This window comes from Cyprinodon variegatus, unplaced genomic scaffold, assembly GCF_000732505.1.
Source record: "Cyprinodon variegatus isolate N-32 unplaced genomic scaffold, C_variegatus-1.0 Scaffold379, whole genome shotgun sequence".
In the NCBI taxonomy this organism is placed as follows: Eukaryota; Metazoa; Chordata; class Actinopteri; order Cyprinodontiformes; family Cyprinodontidae; genus Cyprinodon; species Cyprinodon variegatus.
In genome coordinates this window covers 608,115-629,007 of record NW_015150832.1, presented here as the reverse complement: position 1 = coordinate 629,007, position 20,893 = coordinate 608,115, and the positions used below count along the sequence as shown (strand labels likewise).

Sequence of the window (20,893 nt, the reverse complement as noted above, 5' to 3'; positions counted from 1 at the left end):
AAAACTAAGAATTGATTAGTTCACCACTAGTGAATGTCCTCTTCGATATATTTGATTTATTTCTTCTGTTATTGTAATCTTTGCTCTTTTAATCACGATGTCCTCACATCCAAAATAAACCCGCCAACTGATTTTATAAGTGCTTCATTAGCCACACACTACAGCAGCTGTTAAGGTCCTTCGGAAAACAAATACACACAACTGCTACACAAATTTCAGCACACATTTCTCTGCAATGAAAAAACGCAGACTGAAAGAGAAGAAAGGAAAAAAAGAATGAGAGGCAGAGGGCAGAAATCAAGAGTGCTCAAATAACCTAACAGGCACACACACACACACACACAACTGGACAAATCAAGATGGGGGCATCGCATCTCAATAGTTTAGAGAGCACAGCGGACCTTCACTTGTCTCCTTGAGTCAGCAGTCAACCAAAAGGAAACATGATGGCAAGATATTGACTTTTTCACTGTCTGTCTAATAACTGTATTTTGGAGTACATGTAATCTAATGCTGTAACGTGTGCAGACTAAAGTGCAACCTTTTGGCTGTGGCCACAAAATGCACTCTGAGGCTTTCTATGCCTATATAAAATGTATTCCAGTCCTGCTCTATAACCTTTAACTTGAAATTGCTCAGAGCCAACAGTAGTCGGAGAGGGCGCATCGGTGCAGGGTGTCTGCACGCATTTTCTTTAGAGAGAACTAAAGGGGTGAAAAAGGAAGGGAAATGAATTACTCAAGGTATTGGGGATGCTGTGTAGACACACGGTAACCTCTTAGGGTTATGGCGAGGTCAAACACTAACGTGCATGCACAGTTTTTGCATTAGGCACCACATGGAGGGGAAGAGGTTGCTTGCAATGTCTGCATTAGCAAGATTGAGCCTTGCACGACCTATGAAAATGCAGATTTGGTTTCAGAAAGAGTGGTAGCAAGACTGCACAAGTTGTGCCTTACCCCCATTAGCATATTGCCAACTAATAGTAAAGCTTACACTGTTGACAAATCATTTTGACATTTTAACTGGTAGAGGGTGGCACATTAAATTGGGCTTTACATGTCTCAAAGCTTCCTAGAACAAACAAGAAGTGAGATGCATCACTGGTTGGCGAAGATCCTTCTGCTCTCTCAGGCTGATTTAATTGTAAGGATGGGTGAAGGAGGAGTTCAGGCCCTAGGGGGTCATTGGGTCAACCTTATTTTCTCACCCTGGCTTCCCAGGCCCGTGGAGATGGGGGTCAGTGTGTCAAATTAAATCTCCTTCCTGGGTTTTCTCCTCCCTGCTGTCATGTATATTCATCGGTGCCCACCACTTCTGGAAATTCACAAAGAGGTTAACTGCTAAAATAAATAATAAAAAAATGTCCCCCGTTAAATCTGTTGACCTTGTGGTTATAAGCCCTTCTGTCTGAGCGGTCTTGAAGTTCTTCCATGTATTATGTCTTCACTGTATAAAAATGAACAGACAAGCTCTTTTTTTTTTACCTGTTAGAGAAAACGAGATTCAATTTAGCGGAGATGCACCGAGAAATCAGGGGGTAACTGGAATGAGACGATTTCATGCTTGACCAATGATTGAAACCAAAAATATTATTTTTCTAACATGGTCTTACATTATTCTTTATTTCAGAGGTAGTTACTCAGTGATAAACATGTTTTCAGTATTGTGAGGATCTCACAAAGATGAAAAAGGAAAAGAAAAAGTATTTGTTTCCACTTTCAGTTCACACTTCCTCAACAGAGTTGAATATAAGTAAATAACATAATGCTGAATGTGCTGCAGAACAGCTGCTCAGTTTTGCAAAAGCCATGTCATAATACGTGCTGTATTTGTTCTAAGACCAACTTAAAGTATTTTGAAGTCAGTTATTAAAATTTATTATTTAAGTAATGAGTCTGCTTATAATACAGGAAATGCATTTTGAAATATTATGTTTGGGGCTCTGAATGCTTATTTTGACACCTTTAAATGTAACTCCAGTAATTTTGTCTCAGATAAAAACTGCAGAGCAATGTAATACCAGCTGCTCTCTTAGACACAGACTCTTATGGTTAAGGAAAGCTCAATCACAAAAAAATCAACTCTATGCTGCTTAATAGTTATACTAGGAAGCTAAGGTCAATGGTGTAGTAACTGGTCACTTGTTTTTTTAATGTTTTTTCTTCATTATTGTACAATGATTATTTAATTTAAACTGAAAAAAAGGTATTTTTAATCTGTGTCCTGTCTTAATAAACAGTTTAAATATTTCTAAACTGTCTGGTGCATATCTGCCTTAAATACTTTATTCTCTCTTCAGCCTCATCGCAGTCACAAAGAATGCAAATTCTTTTGATCTCTTTCTAAAACAGATCTTGCTGCTCTCGATAATGAATGCAGATTGCATCCCAATAAATTAAGGCACACCTCGCTGTTCATCTGCTTTATGCTCCATGTTTCAGATGGATATGTGCACCTGCACGACAGGCCACCTGCACTTGGCTTATTAAAGGCTATATATTAAAACGAAGGGGCATGAGATTGCTCCATTTGGCTTTTATTTCACAAATTCAGAGTGAGCTTAACCTCGGTTCAAAGGCCATCCTCAGGGTGACACTTAGCATAATTGCATAAGTGTCTTAACTGTTTCCCCTCCAGCTCAACGTGGTCATTTATAATAAATGTGCAGCCTGGAAACCCCTTAACTCATTCTAGTATGACACATTACCACCACCACTATATGCTTATGTTTTTAACATGCCTGCTTACATTGATTAATGATGCTGAGCGAATACTAACCACTTAAACCAGCTGTATTAATCAAAAAGTCTACAATACTTCTATAAATATTTCTAATCTCTTGCTGGACAGGACCAATTTAAATCTATAAATACAATTGTAAGCGGAAAATGAATTATGAGCATTCAATTACTTGACAGCAGCAATAGTTGGGATAAATAATTCACTATATGGGGGCAGGTAGTAATTAGTTCATGTGGTGCACGAGCAGAACAGACAGGAAAAGGTTTGCTGAACTATCTGAGACTTGATGCTGTAAAATCTATAGTTCTTTCTTCCTTCCTCAAGCTAAGAGCTTTTTCAGATTCCGCTGCCTGGCTGCCCAAAGAAACAGCTCTCTTCTAAGACACAGTATCTCCCCCCTGTCTTTTCCTCTCTCTGTTCCTCCTCCTTTTGTTCCCTTTGTACCGATCAAAATTCATGCTGAGTAGAAGGATATGGGCTTCGCAAACGCACACTGCGCAGTTTGGTTTTAATCTGATTCCACCTGGCCATCCTAACAGCATTTCAGATCCCTAATATCATTCCGCTGGTGCGGCTGCGGCCAGGATTAGCCGGACTAACGATCTGGCAGCTCCGACTACACTCGCCGCTCTTCAACTTCTAAGAAGAGAGCTGTGGAGCTCTCCTTCTTTTCTCACCTGAGAATGAAATTCAGAACATCGGCATGAACACTCAGGATTTGTTAGAGTCAATTTGGAGATATTCCCACAGCGAGTAATATATAACAAAACTTTACTTTGTTCCACGCTTGACCAAAAAACCAAACATGTGCGAGATCAAACTGAAGGAGTGAATAAATTCTTGTTAGATGTCCTGAAAGCATCTTTTCACACATTTAAGCGTCACATCCCTACTAGCTGATCCTTTCCTGTAGGTGTGTGCGTGAGAGTGTGTGTTTGGTTCGGGGGGCGGGTTGACATCAGCAGGCAAGGAAATGGTGATATCAGATGCCCCAACTGGGGGCAAATCTGTCTTGAGGGCCTCAGGCGATGTGGCCTGATAAGCCATTGGCCCCAGAGTCAGCGCCGGTAGGACGAACTCAATTAGCTCCTGACAGAGCTCCCCTCAGCCCCGCTCTGCCTCCCCACCACAGACAGGCACACAAGCAGCTGCCAGGCTGACCTCTCCCCCAGGGGCCATCGCCACCTTTTAGCGCTCCAACACGCACAGGCAGGGAGTCATTTCTGGCACAGTGGAGACCAAAATCTTTATAGCCTCAGAAAAGAATAAAAATGGACCGATCAAGCGTTCTTTGCCTGGCCGATACTTCCAATTTTCTTTGAGAACTGAGCTGCTAAATATGACTTTGAACATCTTATCTCTTTGATATATCTCTGAGGACTAAAACATGTTATATACACCAAAAGAATTGCAGATGAAGAAATTAAAAATTACAGTTATTGACCATTTTTTATGAAGGTTGAAGCTGGTCGACACAATTACCAAAAATGTTCTATATTGGAAAGGACATGTTCGTGTATTTCATTTATAATGGCATTGTTTTCAGATAACTTATTTTCTATAAATGGGGAATTGTTCATACTGTATCTAATCTTTTTCATCAATCAGAATTTAAATAATTTTTTTATTATTTTGAATAAACCCCATAAAAGTGCAACACCTAAACTGCATTTTTAATTATTTTAACTGAAAATGGTAGGATGTTGATTTAAATGTACCAAACAAAAAGGAAAGAGCCAGATATCAAATTTTTCACATTGTGGTCACTGTTCATAAACTATCGAGGGAACATTATCTGGTTCTTAACCTCAGAACAATTCTAAACATGTAGAAAGTGTTTTCACCCCCTCTGGCTGCTTTGGCTCTGTTCTAACTAATGGATAAGGAGTTACGAACCTCATTGAGATTTAGAAAAACCTACTTTTCTCTGAATTATGCAGTCTGGAATTTTGGATATCTGATTCTATGTTAAAGACCATCAGGGGAATACGAGGCTTGATTACTCCTGGGACAGTCTACATGAAAGTGTGTTCAAATACATGTTTGGGTAATATACATGTATAAAAAATGGAAAGATTGGGGGAGGTGAGTTTGGTTTAATGGCGCTGGTTAGGTTGGAGGCAAACCCAGCTCTCCAGAGGGACCAATCCAATCTATGACGGAGAGGCCTCTAATTTTGTAGTTTCTCATTCATTAGTCCTGCTCTGGCACATAGATATGACTAAGGGGAGGAGGAGGGAGGAGAGATGGACCTGAAAAAGAGGAGGGCCCTCTTTATTAACAGATATGCCAGACACTCAGGAGACGCTGACAGAGATTTATGATGCGCAGATCTACGGAGGCAAACAAAAGGAAAGATTAGAAGAATGGAATCAGGAAGAGCTGTAAACGATAAAAAGTACAGATGCATCGATAAGTTGGACAGAGGTTAAAATCAGACAATTTCTGAACATGTCTGATTAAATTAAAATTTTATATTAATTTATTTGGTATAGTATTTTTTATTCATCAAAAGAATTCAAACTAAAAACTTCAATTTTCAGGGTAAACATCAAACAACGGGACGTTAGGAACATGCGCTCAAAGACTGAGCAACACATTTCTTTTATTTTCATTAAATCTAGATCAGCAGGACAAACCTACAAGAAAAAAATAGAAATTAGTATCAATCGGAAAAAAGATGATAAGAATAACTCCAAAGAAAATAGGAAAAAGAGTTCAGGAAAGAAGTGTTTATAGTTATTTTGGTAAAGGACAGTCCTGGATCAATAGTTGGCAGGATAGGACATATGCAGGTTAACCACTTGAAGGGACTGTACACCGAGTGTTTGTGTTTATTAAAGGTAGAAGTAAAGGATTATATTTAGCCGCTTTATAGTTATATTATTGAAGTCTTTGTAAAGGTATGAGCTCACTCCACTATGACAACATGAGCCCCACGTCCTATCAGGACCGCAGCATAGATCTGGCCTAGAAGCAGATCACATCTATTGATCCTCTCTCCCACCTCCTTCCTTCAGAGAGGCTACTGGAAAGGAAAGAAAGGTCCTCTTGTGACACAGGCACTGCTGTTTGTCTGACGTAAACTGTCTGGGCCGCTCTGGGCAGATCCTGTTCGTCAAAGGGGCCTGATTTCAGGATGTTGAAGGAAGTAGCCTGCTAATGACAGAGCTACTGTCAGTGGGGGAATTTGGGAGTGATTGTCTGAGAAAGAATTAATGCCTAAACCAGGCAGACTGAGGGGAGAGAACTCTCTGCAGGATTAAACTGTTCATCATACTGTATGTTAAAGGAAAAAATCTGAGATAATTCCAACCTTCTATGGAGTTCATTTGGGATCCAATTTCTAATTCTGTCTTTTCATTAAAACAGATTACTATTCTTCACATCCATTATGAGGCACAGTCATGGTTTAATTTTACAACATAGACGTACAGTATCACTTTAAAACTATGAAAAGTAATTAAGACCAACTGGAACCAAATTATTTTTGCCAAAGCAAATATATTTCATTAATAACACCAGAATGTGGTATAATATTGGTGTTAGCTGTAGTTAATTTCAGTTGTTAACATTCCTCTACTAAAATTGATTGTTACAATTAAAAATAATCAATTTTCAATTAATTTATTCCTTGGTTAATTTTTATTTTCAGAATTTTTGATTGCGCTTCTCTGACAGAGCAACACAAAACAAGTGTATTTATTCCCTAATTGATATGATCAACATACATGTTTTTGTATGTACACATGTTTATTTTTGATAAACAAAATTTAAACAAACAAACAAAAAGACTGTATGTCTTTGATATTGCAATTTTAAAAAATCTGAAAATGTTCATATCAGTAGGATACATTTGAATATTTGCATATTTTTATTGTTTACACCTTAAATACAGACCATGCAGGGTTTTTTTTTTTAATCTAAATACTTCTATGCTTAAGTTCCAATTAGGGCTGAAACAATAATCGGATTAATTGGGATAAATCGATTATTGAAATAATCGTAAACTCATTTAGTAATCGGTATAGATTGTAAAACATGGCTTTAGCCGACAGAGGAACCCACATAGAGCAGTAAAAACATCAAAAAACTGCAAATAACATATAAATATTTCAATTTAAGTTTAAAAAACCTTTACATCTGTCAATAGGCTCTATCAAGACCTCTTCAAGTGAAAAAGTTTTAGTTTCAACTGGCTTAATTTGGTAAAAAATTCTCTTTAAGGAACCTTTTGCTATCCGATCATTAATTGATTAATGCAGCCCTAGTTCCAATATGCCAAATTAGCTGGGACTTATCAAACAGAGTTGGCCCCTCTGGATCTTGTAACAGTCATTTGTCATGATGGACAAAAAAAAGGTTAATCTCTGAAAATTCCATTCTTTTTAATGAGGAACGTCTCTGAAAAGGATCTTTAAAAACGTTCTTATAGTAACAATTTGATTCTAGTTGAATCCTTCAGCCAGCTAAGCTGCAGTGCTCAGCAACAGCTTAAAAAAACTGTAGCGTTGTGGTAAATAATCCGTAGTTCCTGCATGTTTGCTTACATCAATATGACAGCTGTAGTACAATTCAACAAAAACGTTGTCATATTAAAAGAAAAACTTTTATACACTCTTAAAAAGTACATTGTATTTATTAATATCAAATTTTGATAAATTAATTACAACAACCTGATTGGAATAGACTCATAAAAAACAAACAAATTCAAGAAAGGAGCAAATTTTATTAGAAAATTTTTCGAAACCCTCATTTGTGCTGAATGGTTTCAATGGTGATTCGGTGTGTGTGTGTGTGTGTGTGTGTGTATGCCACAAACAGAGAAATATTATTACAGGGGGTTAAGGCTATTTAGCACAGTCGAATGTAAATCACAGGTTTAGACACAGTCACTGTGCATATAGGAAGACGAAGGCATAGAGCCATGCATGAAATTACTTCATTAATCTTCCCCTGATAGGCCGTCCTTGTTTAGGGGGGAAACTCTACCTGCCTAAGACAAAGACGCAATGGCTCAACACCCCAAAAATAAATTACTCTCTACTGAAGAGGAAGATATAAACATTAAAAGACAAAGTAGTTCAAGCTCATACACACAAATAAAGCATGCAAAATTAACGGGCCAAAAATATGCAAGTTTATCAGGCGGAGATTTAAACGCGATGTGTCAATGTTTGCAAAGGCTCACAGTCAGAGTGTCACCAGTAAAAACGATGACATTTTAATCCAGTTGAAAATTCAACGTCACTTCTAGCTTTTAGCACACATTTCAAACTGCAAAACTCCATTGTTATGACTGTCACATGCTACAGCGGTCGACACAGTCCCAGCAATAGCCGCCAGCTTTTTTACAGGCTCATCTCTACCAGCTGCCAGACATTCTCTATAAATAGTGCTGGTAATAAAAAAGGCGTGTGCGCCTAACTGATTTATACGCTTGTGTCCACCACAACACCATTCAGGAATAATTAAACTTTGGGGAGATTTTCGGAATTAATGCGTCTTCTTTGGAAAGTGGGGGTGGGGTGCAGTCTAAGTAGCAGGTTCAAAAACAGTCACTCAGTGTCACTCAATTTAAGTCCACATAGTGCTGTAGGGCTGGTATCAAAACATGTTTTGAAGTATTTTCCAGTCTGCCGCCAATTCTTTGTTTTTGATGTCTAAGGGGCCGATTTCAATAACTGCATCCTGTTTTTTCTAAAAATTAAAATAAAGAATAGAAAATATGTTACAGATCCTTGAATAGATGTAGAATTTTCTGCTGGAACAGAAGTTTTTTTTTTACCTCTTATGTTTGATGCAGATAATAAACATGATGAAAAAAATCTGAATTTCTTTATTTTACCTGCATTTCGCCTATGAAAGGGATTCACACCCATGGGTGATGGACTGCTGAGTCACTAAAAGGATGACATCTAAGGGAGGACAGGTTGTGCGTTCAGTAGCAACACACACCCAGTTTGTCACACAGAAATCAACGGTCAAAACATCTAAAGCCAGGGAAAGCACACTAAGCCAGAATGCCACACTTATGTTCAGAAAATGTGAGTTACAAGCTTAGATGTCAGGAACGTCTCAGTGAAGCCGGAAAAGCTTTTTATAGTCAAACCTATATAAAAAATTAAAACTTCATTTATTGCATTTTTGAAAAATGTATTTCACTTAAGATACAAAGTGGCAGTTATTTAAAGAAATTATCAGCCCCTTTAAGCGTCTTTACACCCAAAAAGTGAACAAAAACCCACAAAGTTTCATAAATCGTGTTGTTTATAGCATCTTTTTATCCCAAGGTTTAAGTAGTTATGGTTCAAAATGTTTTTTGTTTTTTTTTCTATTCCAGCATGACTTTCAAGTAATGTGCAGCCCCTTATTTACAGCAGACAGTTGGTTAACCAGCTAAAATCACTGCCACCCATTGATCTGATCGAGAAGACAAGGTTGGATCACTAATGTCCAAAGATTAGTAGGTTGCTGGGATCCTGATATATCAGGGTAAAAAAGTTAATGTCCATCAGATATAATGCCAGCGAACATATCACAGTTGAGTTTTTGTCATTTGTATGCTTATCTGAGTAATATATCACGGCCCCTTCCTGACAGGATGCCATGTACTGCAAGTCAGCTAACTGAAAAACGGTCATTAGATTTTCTAAGATTTAAGGTTTTATTATATTTCCAGTAATTAAAAAACACAGATGGAATCAAAAGAAGCGCCAATTATCACTCTTTGTACTACAATAATGCTTTAAAACCAAAGTCGATTGGAGGCATGAGGCAATCCTCACAGTATAAGTGTTCCATAATACTTATATGCACAAATGATGTACAAGTTCCAACTCTTATTATTCATTAATTGGTGGCGTTCCTTCAGTTTCCACATGACTCAAACAGGTTCTTTCTATGAGAATGAGGAAAACTGCAGTAGTAGCTTATTTTCAGTGTCCAAGAACAGATGGGGGAGGGGGAGGGCTGGGCTTATCTAATCGTATAGTGCAGGATAAAACTCTGGTTGCTCTAGCTCATTTCATTGCATGTCTTTAAAAGGACGTTAACCACAATAACTAAAAATTTTGCTTTTAAAAACTAAAGTATACCTTTAGTTTGATCCTAGTTTGCAGGCTTTTTTAAAAAGGAAACTGTGTTAATAACAAGTTCTATATGTTTATGTATAAATAGTACAACAGGCATATTTACAGAGAATCTCAAACAATGCTGAATTAAATTAGTGGTAAGATTGTCCCAGCCTCACACTTGTAACAAAGGCCTAACACTTTTAGTGCAGCTTTTCAAAAGAATGACAACAAACTCTGCAGTCGTTTCAGAGCTCATTGCAGCTAACGCAGGGGGGGACGCGGTGAAGCTGTCAGTGAGAATCAGAGCTGCTACTGTGACGGACGCTTTCAATATTGATTTCATAAATAAACAAAGCTAACCATCGATCCTAATGTTATTTTGCATTTCAATTACTGCTCTGAAACATAACCTTCAAACAACTGGCTGCTCAATACCAATGGCCTCCGCTGATAAACACCCATATAGTTACCCACATTACATCACATTTCCTACAGGAACTGCTGTTCTTCTAAGAGTTAAACTCTCTTTGAAAAATATCAGTCTTCAAGAGTATTGTAAACTTTACTTATGCAACACCCAAGCACTTCAATTACCACTTTTTTTTCTTTACTGCTTCTATTCTGCTGTTTGTGTTTGAATACCTGCACATATGCATGTGTGAGTGACTAAAGAGGAGCCCTTGAGCGTCGTAGCAACAGGAAGAAGTGCTGACGCAACGTGTCAGTGATAGCACTTTGCTGCCACAAGGGCATGAGAGCCCACATAGGCTAGCATTATCCTTTCTAGACTAATGGACCTGGTTATTTTTAAACAGATTCTCACACTGCGGCGGGGGTGTCCAAGGTTACCATGGGCTAGAAAACCGCAGGGGGCGCATTCAGCAACAGCTATTTGTTTCCATGCAGGTGGGTGTTGTGAAATAATCAAAGAACGATAACAGCTAATCGCCAAGAGGTGTAAAGGGCAAATTTAAGAAGTGAGGAGGTGGCATGTTATGACAACATAGAAAGACAGTGAAAATGAAACAAGTTTGATTTATGCTCTTCCTGAAAAGGAAAAACTAATAATTTGATCAGGTTATGATGATTATATATAAGGGGTTAAACAAAGAGTCGAGTACACAGCAACTGTTTTACCAATAGACTTTAGCTTTGCTTTATGCTGAGGGTTCAAATACAATCCAAGTTCGGCCTGAGTTAGATTGGATCAGCTAACATCATTATTACCCTTTTCCTTACTGACTTGCAGAAAAAGTCCACTGGGGCCTGAGTTTTACCAGTGCAGCATGAAGCATTGCATAACAGGTAGTACCCCTCCCCTGCTTGTTGCTGTACACTATTTGCTCACCGGGTGTCAGAGTGATACTACACCTTTCCGTTGAGCAAAAGAAAGACTTTCTCTTGTTAAGAAGAATGAATATAAACATAACTCCTGAAAGGGTAAAGCGGTTCTGAAAACAACAAGCAGCCCATGTGATAAGAGGCAGCCAATCTTAACTAATTACGCAGTCATTATACTTGTTATTTCTGTAGGTAGAAATATAGTCTACTAAATCTAGTCACAATTTTTTATATACAGTTTTCCTTTTTGTGCAAATGTTGCATAATTGTGAAACTGTTGTAGTTCTACCTGATACATGGTGAGAACCTCATAGCTCAGATCAATTTCAGGTGTTCATGAGGTTCAGTTTATTTTAAAATCCAGGATGCAATCCATTAAATTTAAGTTTTTATTTTCATCTTTGTCATTACTGTCTCTTCCAAAAAAAAAAAAATCCATATTAGTAAAAGCTTTGGAAGACAAATTTTAAAATCGGCATAAAAAAATGAGGGACCCACATTTGAACATTTGTAAACGTTAAAGAGTATTTAGTCAGTGGATGTTAGTGTGATTAAGTATGTAGTTCAACAATGTTTGCTTGAAAAAATGGATTAGCAACAAAAAACTATTAAAACTATTTTTTTTCTTTCATCAGTGTTCATATTTTTTTTCTAAAATACAAAAAAGAGGAATGAAGTGTCTGAAGTTTTTGTTTAGAATATGTGAAGCAAAGCTTTAGACAGAACTCCCCCTCCCCCACTAGTTGCTGCTCTGCTGCCTGAGATGTGCACCTTTACTTTTAAGTCCCTTACTGGGATAAATTTGGCTGTTTGGAAGTTTCCCAGCCAAGGTGAATAAAGTAAAGGGAAAACATAAATATTGTAGTTGTCAATCTTCAATGAGAAATATGTGAGTTGAAATTATATTGAGCAAAATGATGGCTACCTGAGCCTAACTTATTAATTGTAGTTAGTTAAGCTATTTAGCTACTTTATTCTGTTTTATGAAGTATAGATAAAGTGGTACTCTAATTCCCCAACAACTGCTGCACACTGCCAGTCAGCTGGCTGAAAGAAAGCTCCTACATTTTACTCTGCATACATTAAAGAAAAACTCAGTTGTTTGAAAAATAGTTCTAGACGCAATGTGGAAACTAAATGAGCCACATCCCTTCCCTCTGAAGGTAATGCCGTTTTAAAATTACAGGACAAGTCCAACAAGCTACGTCAAGAAGGTGGCAGCAGACATCCCCAGCAGTAGTCCAGTTAATTAACCTGCTAATATAGGCGTATTCTACTAGTGTTACTCTTTATTAAGCATGTTTACTGAAATCCTGATAAATTTATCAATCATTGTTAAATAGTTTAGCTTAAATGCCTAAGTATGAAAATGAAATTTACAACTAACAATAAAAAAAATTGTTTTAAAACATTTATTCTTAATCATTATTTTAGTTGTTTGAATTTATTTTATTTTTTTAAGTAGTAAGATTTTTTAAATTAAGACAATTATACCCCCTAGGAAAATTTCATTTCTAACAGTGAAAACATGAATTTGTAATGTGGTTATTTCACTCTATGTTATCATACGGTGAGGATCTCTTCCCGGCCCATGCCTATTTTACAGTAAGAGTAATGATACTAGATACCAGAAATGAGAGGTCTCCAGCGTGGCCATTGGACTCAGGAATCTCTCTAATGATTTGGACAACAAAGCCCTGTTGATACAAGGAAGAAGTATTTAGAATTGGACAACAATTTTGAATTTAAGCACAAAAGAAACATCTGAAAACCTCCTAAAAGCTGTGGGAAATAAAAGCGACAGGTGGAGCAGCGGAAGCACTGCCCGGCCACAGGGGCCAGCAACTCCTGGCACACAGTGGGGTGGCCATCGTTGTCCAGGAGGCTTTTCTGGTAATGTATTCTGAAACCAAATTACCGTAAGCTGATCCCATCTGGATAGTGTCTGAGCGCGGCTGCTTTGGTTACTCACCACTGCCTCTAACCTGTGATAGCATCTCCATGAAGACAGCAAAAATCTGATTAACCCAATAACAATGAAACACTTGGTCAAAGAGCAAGGAGCTTTTAACTTAAGATACACTAATGCAATTCCCTCGCCTTGTTTTCTGAAACCTAATAAGAATCAAGTGGACGGATCGCCAGAGATGGCTGTTTGCAGGCTCTAATGCAGCAAGCTGGGAATGAAGTCAAATAAATTGAAATCTAATTCATCACTGTGTGCTAACTTCTTTCTGCCTCTCTAAAAATACATTAAAAAGCTCTTATTTCAAGACGGGAAATTGGATAGCCTTGTTAGTATATTGCAGTGGCGATGCCAGGGATAAAGGAAAACATGGGTGTTGAAAGACGTTTAGGAATAAAAAGAGTAAAAACCCAATTCCTGCTGTTTAAATCTTTTTTTAGAGGAGCAACGTTTGAATTATTCACTGCTGTAGCCATGACGGACTTTTGCACAATGTGTAAAATCATTGTAATAATATTTTTGTATACTTAAAGAAATGAAGCGAAATTACCTTCATATTAACAGAAATATTAGCACAAAAAGAATCTGACATTACAGTGGGAATTTAATTGAATTATTTGTATAGCTTGTTTTATCTGAAAATTCAACAGAAGCTTGTTTAAAGGTGTTTTACTGTTAATATCAGTTTGTTAAAAACTTTACTTCAGTCTAATGCCCAGAAATTGGCGACATCCTCAAGGTTATCTAAGGTATTTTATAGATTCCAGCACAGCGCTCTACAAGCTGCATGGTGCAAAAAAACATTCAACAGAGATCGCTTATAACAAGCATCACTTCTACATCCAGCGAGAGTCCGAAAACGACAGCAAATAGGACACAGTAGAAAAAAATTAATGTCCAGGGTGGAAAGGGTTTCATCAGATCAAGTCTGCAACAGTGGACAAGTCGTCAGGTCAGTGGTAATAAATTCCACACGAAAAGGAAAGTGTCTTTTCTCCTAAACTGATGTGAACAATATGTCTAATTGGCTTCAAACGGAAAGTGGCTTTAGAATATCAAACTATTATTGTAAATATTCTAAGTATAATATTTGCATGTTCAATTGAAAAAAAAAACTTTTCTTATGTTCAAGGAATAATAAAATAACAATTTCCTTTGTGCATATTTTTTTTTATCAATTCCCCTTATTAAAAGCTTATTTTATTAAATAAAAGTACATTTATATTGTTTTACAATAAAAACAAGAAACCACAAACCCAAAAAAGTCTTGGAATATGTTATTTATCTAAAAGAAAAAATATGCACATAAAACAATATTTTTGTTATGAATTTAATAATGGCTTTCTGTAACTGTTAACTACAAAAATGAAAGTTCTGCCTTACTTCACTCATCCTTATGCAATATTAGTTGTAAAGTGCACTTGGTGTTAAAATTATTTATAATCATCTGAATGAAATCAAGCTTGAAAATAGAGCTTAAAAATTTATATTCATTATTTTAAATTAAAAAAATAGCAACTAAATATGAAAAAGTGTAAAGCAATTAAACCTATGATATGAGATTTATGTTTAGATGATAAACAATGAATATACATATGATGAATTTGGTGAATTCTGAGACAGTGAAAATTCTTCTAAACACATAAAAATGTTTTGCATAAGTCCTACAAATATAGATTTTTTTTTATTAGATATTTGTTAAAATAAACCTTATAAATGAATATTTATGAAAAAAGCCCTTTTTACACATAGAAGAAAATTAAAACACTTTGAGTCCAGAGAAATGCCAAATCCCTAAATTAATTTTTAAAAAGTGCATTCACCTGAATGAGGTCTTACTTTGATGAATAAATTTGTCATCTATCTTTAAAAAAAATAAGTAAATAAACAAAATTTATTTAGTTTAAAATATAAGTCACAGATGAACTGATGAGGACGGAGAACCAGAGTGTCCCAACAGCAGCAGGATGGCAGCTCGCCTGCATGACAGACCTACTGGTTCTCAGAGGTTACTTAGTCCGTCAAATTACCTCTTCAAAGTTGTAAAAATACATTTAACCATGTAGTTTATCCTTTCCAATTACATGCATTCACATTAATCTCATCTCCTTACAATTTCTCTTTCATCCTGCCAGAGTGACCCTGGTTTGTGCAACAAAGCCATCAGCAAACAGGCTTTTAACCCAACTGGACAAGGGTCCCGCATGATTCAGTGGCACAAGCTGAATCAATCAGACACGCTCCGAATGGGGCATATAAATACCAAGTCACATGCTTACAATATGTTTCAGACACCTGTACCTGCTTAGCTGCTGTCAGTCTAATCTGAGTTAAAATCCCTTAGGACAGAAGAAAAGTGCACATTCAGAAAAGTGAAATGATGCAAAAGAATGCATGGGAATTTAAAAAAAAGAAAATGTACAGTTTTGAGCTTAAAGAAATGTGAAAATGATAGAAAAAGGGATGAAATAAAGTAAAACATATGGGGAAAAGTAAATAAAGTTAAATTCAAGAGCTGGGAAAAAGTGAAAGGTGGAAAAAAGAAGCAGGTTGCACCTACTGGTTATGATAGCTGAGAGGGTCTGGAAGACAAAGTTCGGAAATGTCCATCAGTCCAGTTTTAGCATTCCAGGAATGAGAGGAAGAGGAAAGAGAAAACAACTGAGACCCGCTTCTTCCCCCAAATGATTGCACAGCACCCTCAGAGACAACCGCAAAAAGCCCCTCCAGCACCACGCTGCCCCCAAACAGCCTGCACAGGTATGCCGGGCTCTGATGAACCAGGAGTGCGTGCGCATGAGGATGTGTGGAGTGTGTGTGTGTGTGTTTAAGTGAGGAAGAGAGAGAAGGAGTGTGTGTCTGAGTGTATATAAGAGAATTTTAGAGTGAGAAAGAAAGAGAGGGAGCGGTTGAAAGGAGGGGGGAGAGGAGGAGGGACAGATAGACAGAGAGGTAAAAAGGGGAGGTGAGAGACGGAGGCGCGCTGGCAGCAGCGGGATGAGCGCTAAGATGGAGAGAGCATGAGAGTGCGAGCGAGAGGAATGACTCTTTCCATGCTCGGGATAGGGCTCTTTAAGACTCAAGGGCTTGATGAATATGGAACAGCTGCTGTTGGCTGGCTCCAAGGGGCAGGACTTAAAGCGACAGAGGGGCCGGCGGAGCTCCGGGGAGGAGGGATCCGAATGCGCCCTGGCTCACTCATACAACAACAGCGCTCACATGCATGTAGACACAACACTGAATCACATGGACCTGCATGCAACCAAAAAAAGCTCAGTTTCAAATCTCTAAAATAAAAGCTGTACACTAAATAAAACATATGCAACAACTACAAATAAAATTAAAAAAGGGGAAATTCAGGTTTCATATAAATTATTTTTTTATGCATTCATATATTTCAAGATGCTACAGATTACAGGAGATTCTGGCATTGAAATGCTTCAAAAGGAAATAACTAATAGTTGCTGTTTTACTAAGATTTCTAGAATAAAGTCAGATTTAGATAACTGGTTCTGATTCAGACTTAAATGGATTGAGTTTCACTCTATCTCTGAGAATATAAACAGAGAAAATTTGATAAAACTTTATGACAGTTAACAAAATGCCTCAAGATCACCTTTCAAAACATTTTAAAAAATCAAATTGAGTAAAAGAATAATTTGGAGAAGAATTAAAAAGAAATATTACTAGTAGGGATTGCATTGTTACGGTATATTTGCAAAAAAACAAATATTACAGACCAAAATTTAAAGTCATAATATCAGTTTTACCTCTAAATATGAAGATATTCTTATCTAGTAAATTGTACAAAATGCACTGATCAGGCTTTTTCTAGCCGATACCAATATTTCAAGACTGACCTGCTGAGTCAGACTAAGTCTTTGTACCAATCTGATAAATGGCGAAAATGCATTCTTCAATGCAACAAAAAGTTTTATTATGCCGTGGGGTAAAATAATAAGGGGTACACATTAAAGACTAGAAAAGGCCAAATGATAACTCATAGTAGAATTAATCTAGATGAGATTAAATCATGACACCAGTTATTTTTAAAGAAGGGACCTTGAAACTCATGCTGCATATCTAAAGATTTAAGTCAGAAATATGAAAGAAAGATCTTAGAGTTCAAAGTTATAGGAGGTATATCACAAAAAACCGCACAAATTAAGCAATTTTCACAATTTATTCATCAAAGCATTTTTCTATTTCCTTTTAACTGATATTAACATTACTTAGACAAATCACATCAGAGTGCTTGTTGTTGGTTTATGGACAAAAAAAAAGATGGCAGTTGTTTGCTTTATGCTTTTTATAAATAAAAGGGAGGAAAATATATCTTAGTTTTAGTATCTGACCTGCTGATCAGAGCTTACCAAGATAAATCATTTCCAGTTTCTAGCCAAATGCATATCTTTAAATAAAATCAAGCCTGACCTCATGAATAAAAGCTCAGATGAGACGTTCAGGGTTTTTACCCGAAGCACAAAGCCCTGTAAAGGTTTTACTGAACTCTTTCGATTAGCTGTGATTTTGGGTGTTGCATGAGAGGGGGCCATTGTAAAGCCTTCCCCACCTGTGAGAGATGATCTCAGGCCATAAGTCATACTCTTGGAAGTCTGATCGGCCTCCAAAGGAGCGGAAAATCTGGCTCTGTCTGCTCTAACCCCAGCTTTAGCAACGCCTGTGTTTCAGTGTTGATCAAGCTCAGTAAGAATGCAGAGAATGCAGATAGCATTTCACAGTCAGCAAGGGTCTCCATGTTACTGTATCCCCACATTATAGGAACAGAGCTTACCATGGCATCCTGACACTCGGCTGAGTCCAGTCAAAGGAAAACAGCAGTCTGTCCTCTTCTCAGAAACTCACGAGGTGCCCTGAAGTTGCTGCCCGGCCTCTCCGTAAAAGGTACAAGAGAGCATGAAAGAGCCGCTCTCTACCAGAAGATTCATGCATAAAAAGGACAACAAAAGAAAAAGTGTGTAGCATCGCTCTGCTACTGCTGAACAGGAAAAGAATAAACCCCCTGGAGAGGAATCCAGTTCCATTCATCGGCTCACGTTTCTCTAATCGATGCAAAAACATCACGCAGTCCCTATTGATCATCACAGGCCTACTGATGTGCAGTAGCAGAGCCTCCACGCTGACACAGATCATGCAGCAGCTGCTCTCTTTTTTGCAACCAAATTAAGGCAAATCATATTCTTATTTATATTAAGTAAATCACATTTTCAGATTACAGAGTGTTTCAGAAGTAAAGAAAAATAAACACGTTTGGATTAACTGTTTAAAAATTACTTTAAAATCCAGAACTAACAAAAAAGCACAAACTGCAACACTTGTAAAGCAGAACTATGTTTGGACACAAGTATTTTAGAAAGTTTGTTTCTAACAAATACCCTGTTGCAAGGTAACAGACTGTTTTTTTTTTCTTTAATGCGTTGTGAGCTATTAGTTCCCTGCTGCGGCTTGTTGCTTCCCACATTTATTTATTTAGTTGAATCACTTTGATTTTACAACACAAATAAAGAATGGCTGTAAAGATGGCACACACCTGAAGTTGTGACATTACACAAAAATTGAATCATAAATGACTGTATTTTTTTTAGGTTGCAGCTTTTAACGCTTTTAATAATGAATATATTCTTCTTCTATTACTTTGTTGGTCCTGAATCCCTCGATGCATCTGCAGAAGTTCCTTTATTTTGTTTGTGTGTTTGCTTTTATGTGGGACCAGCACCAGATATAGGAAAGAAGAAATTCAAGAGAAATTCAATGCAGCAGTTGAGCAAAGCTAAGTAAACAAATCATCCTTTGAAAGTTATGCTAACATAGCTATAATTTCTTGCTAATGCAAGACTTCTGCTGATTGTGTCCCAAATCAGCTGAAGTCTCAAAAGTTTCAAGCAGAAGTTTCAAAAATAATTTTTGAAAACTGTTTTTTTATTTTATTTTATTTTATTGTTTGTTTTACATGAAGATCAAGTATGGGTTATTAAAATAAAACTAGCGCAGGGTTGCTGTCATGGGAAAAAAAACACCTGACTAGAGGTGGCCACCAAACTGATTTCTGCTTGGGGCCTCATACCACATAGGGCCGGCTCTGTTTGTTTGCCTTAAAATCCAAAGAAAAAGAAAAAAACTCAAATTAACCGAAAGCAGGGATAAGCATTAGAGTAAGTTATCAAGTATATTGGTGAGAAATTTAGCCAATGAGCAAGAAAAGTTACATTGAATAAAGATGACAGAATAACAGGAATAGATGTGAAGTTTATATAAGGAATCTCTAAGCAGGTTCTTTATGTCCAATAAAAAATCAGTTTTATCTGTTCTTGTAAAGTTTTAGTTAGACAGATTGTGTCAAAGACTTATTTAAAAGAAACTTACAGAAAGCTGGTAATTTTAAGGCCTTACAATAATGAGGAAAATTTTTATCCCATTTTACAAAATTATTCCTCTTTAATCAAATAGCTCTAAACCTAATATGGTAAACTATACCTAAACAAGATACTTAAGCTTTTGCTGAATACTAAAAAAAAGTTTCACACATAACAGAAAGTCCATTACTATTCCCAGAGAAAAGGTGTTCTGAAAATATATAATATCTCAATTAGATCTAAACATCCTAAATAAAAAACATAAAAAAGAACACAAATGGGCTTAATCCTGACATTAATGAATGTATACCTTACTCGGACAAGTCATGTCCCATCCCCGCCGCTGCTACTGTGGACACAACCTGCGCGCGGTGGAAGTTGAGTCTCCAGGTGTTGCTGTTGGTTTGGCTCCGTCTGTGCGTCTGAGCGCACCGTTTATCCGCCGCGCACGGCAGACGCACCGTCAACTCCTCCTCCGGTGCGCACCCTGTAGCTGAACCAAACACCTCCTAACCAGCGGAGCTCGGGTCAAATATAGTTCAAGATCAGAAAAATGTGCAGATGTAATCATCTCCTTGATTATTCATTTAAGAATTAAAATATATTTTCCACCTGCAACGTCTACTTGCATCGTCTCTGTTTATATGCAGCAGCTCCACTGGAATTTACTTAGTTTTGCCCCTTTTTTTACCCCCACCTCTCCCAGTGTGTAGTGTTGTGTGGTGGGTGGGTTTTCACCTGAGAAAAAGGGAGGTGAGAGCGGACAGATCACTGCAGCAGGCAGGTAGTCGGTCAGTTTCCACTGTTGATGAATAAATAAGAGAGCAATTGCAGCGTCGCGTCTGTGCAGCAGAGATCACAGTTAGCCTATTGTATCAAGTGACAGACCTTTCACAGATTATGTAAACCTGCTTTCATGTTTAGGTTTTGCAAATGTTTATTCAGCTAAATAAAAGAGTCTGGTTTCTTTTTTCAATAAATTTTTTATTTGTATTTGTCTAACATATCTTAAATAAATTACTATAGCAGAAACAGATTTTTAGTATCCTTGTCAAACAAAGAAAAAAATATATTCTTTTTTGTGTTGTCTTTCTGGTATAGGCAAACCATATGTATGGTGGGACTGGTTGCATGTCTGTGTCAAAAACAGTTCTGCTTTAAGAAATAGCAAAAAGAGACTCGGAAAAAAAAACTAACATCTAGTTAAGTCTACACATATAAGTGCTGCTCAGAGACATTATTCATTTATTTATTTTGGATATGGTACATTTAAGCAAGAATCTCAATATTGACAGACTGCTGACAGTATTGTAATCATCAACTATAAAATAAAATAAAAAATAAATAAAAATCACTCCTAATCAGAATCAAAAGGCAGGAAAATACAACAA

At 37.1% G+C, this 20,893-nt stretch overlaps 1 protein-coding gene across 13 annotated transcripts in view; it reads right to left on the bottom strand.

Annotated features, from left to right (window-relative positions):
• LOC107092401 (steroid hormone receptor ERR2-like) overlaps positions 1–20,140 on the bottom strand; it is a 57,707-nt gene extending 37,567 nt beyond the window's left edge. The window contains exons 1-4 of one of the 13 annotated variants that reach the window (XM_015386866.1): positions 19,813–20,139; positions 17,924–18,061; positions 15,689–15,710; positions 12,791–12,859 (exon numbers count right to left, since the gene is read on the bottom strand). In XM_015386866.1, coding sequence (XP_015242352.1) covers positions 12,791–12,819 — 29 coding nt within the window. In that variant the 5' untranslated portion in view covers positions 12,820–12,859; positions 15,689–15,710; positions 17,924–18,061; positions 19,813–20,139. Of the gene's footprint in view, positions 1–12,790; positions 12,860–15,688; positions 16,150–17,923; positions 18,062–19,812 lie in introns of those variants that run through there. The other 12 variants (XM_015386871.1, XM_015386863.1, XM_015386864.1 and 9 more) reach the window with 12 other exon arrangements.
• Between the last annotated feature and the right edge of the window lie 753 nt (positions 20,141–20,893).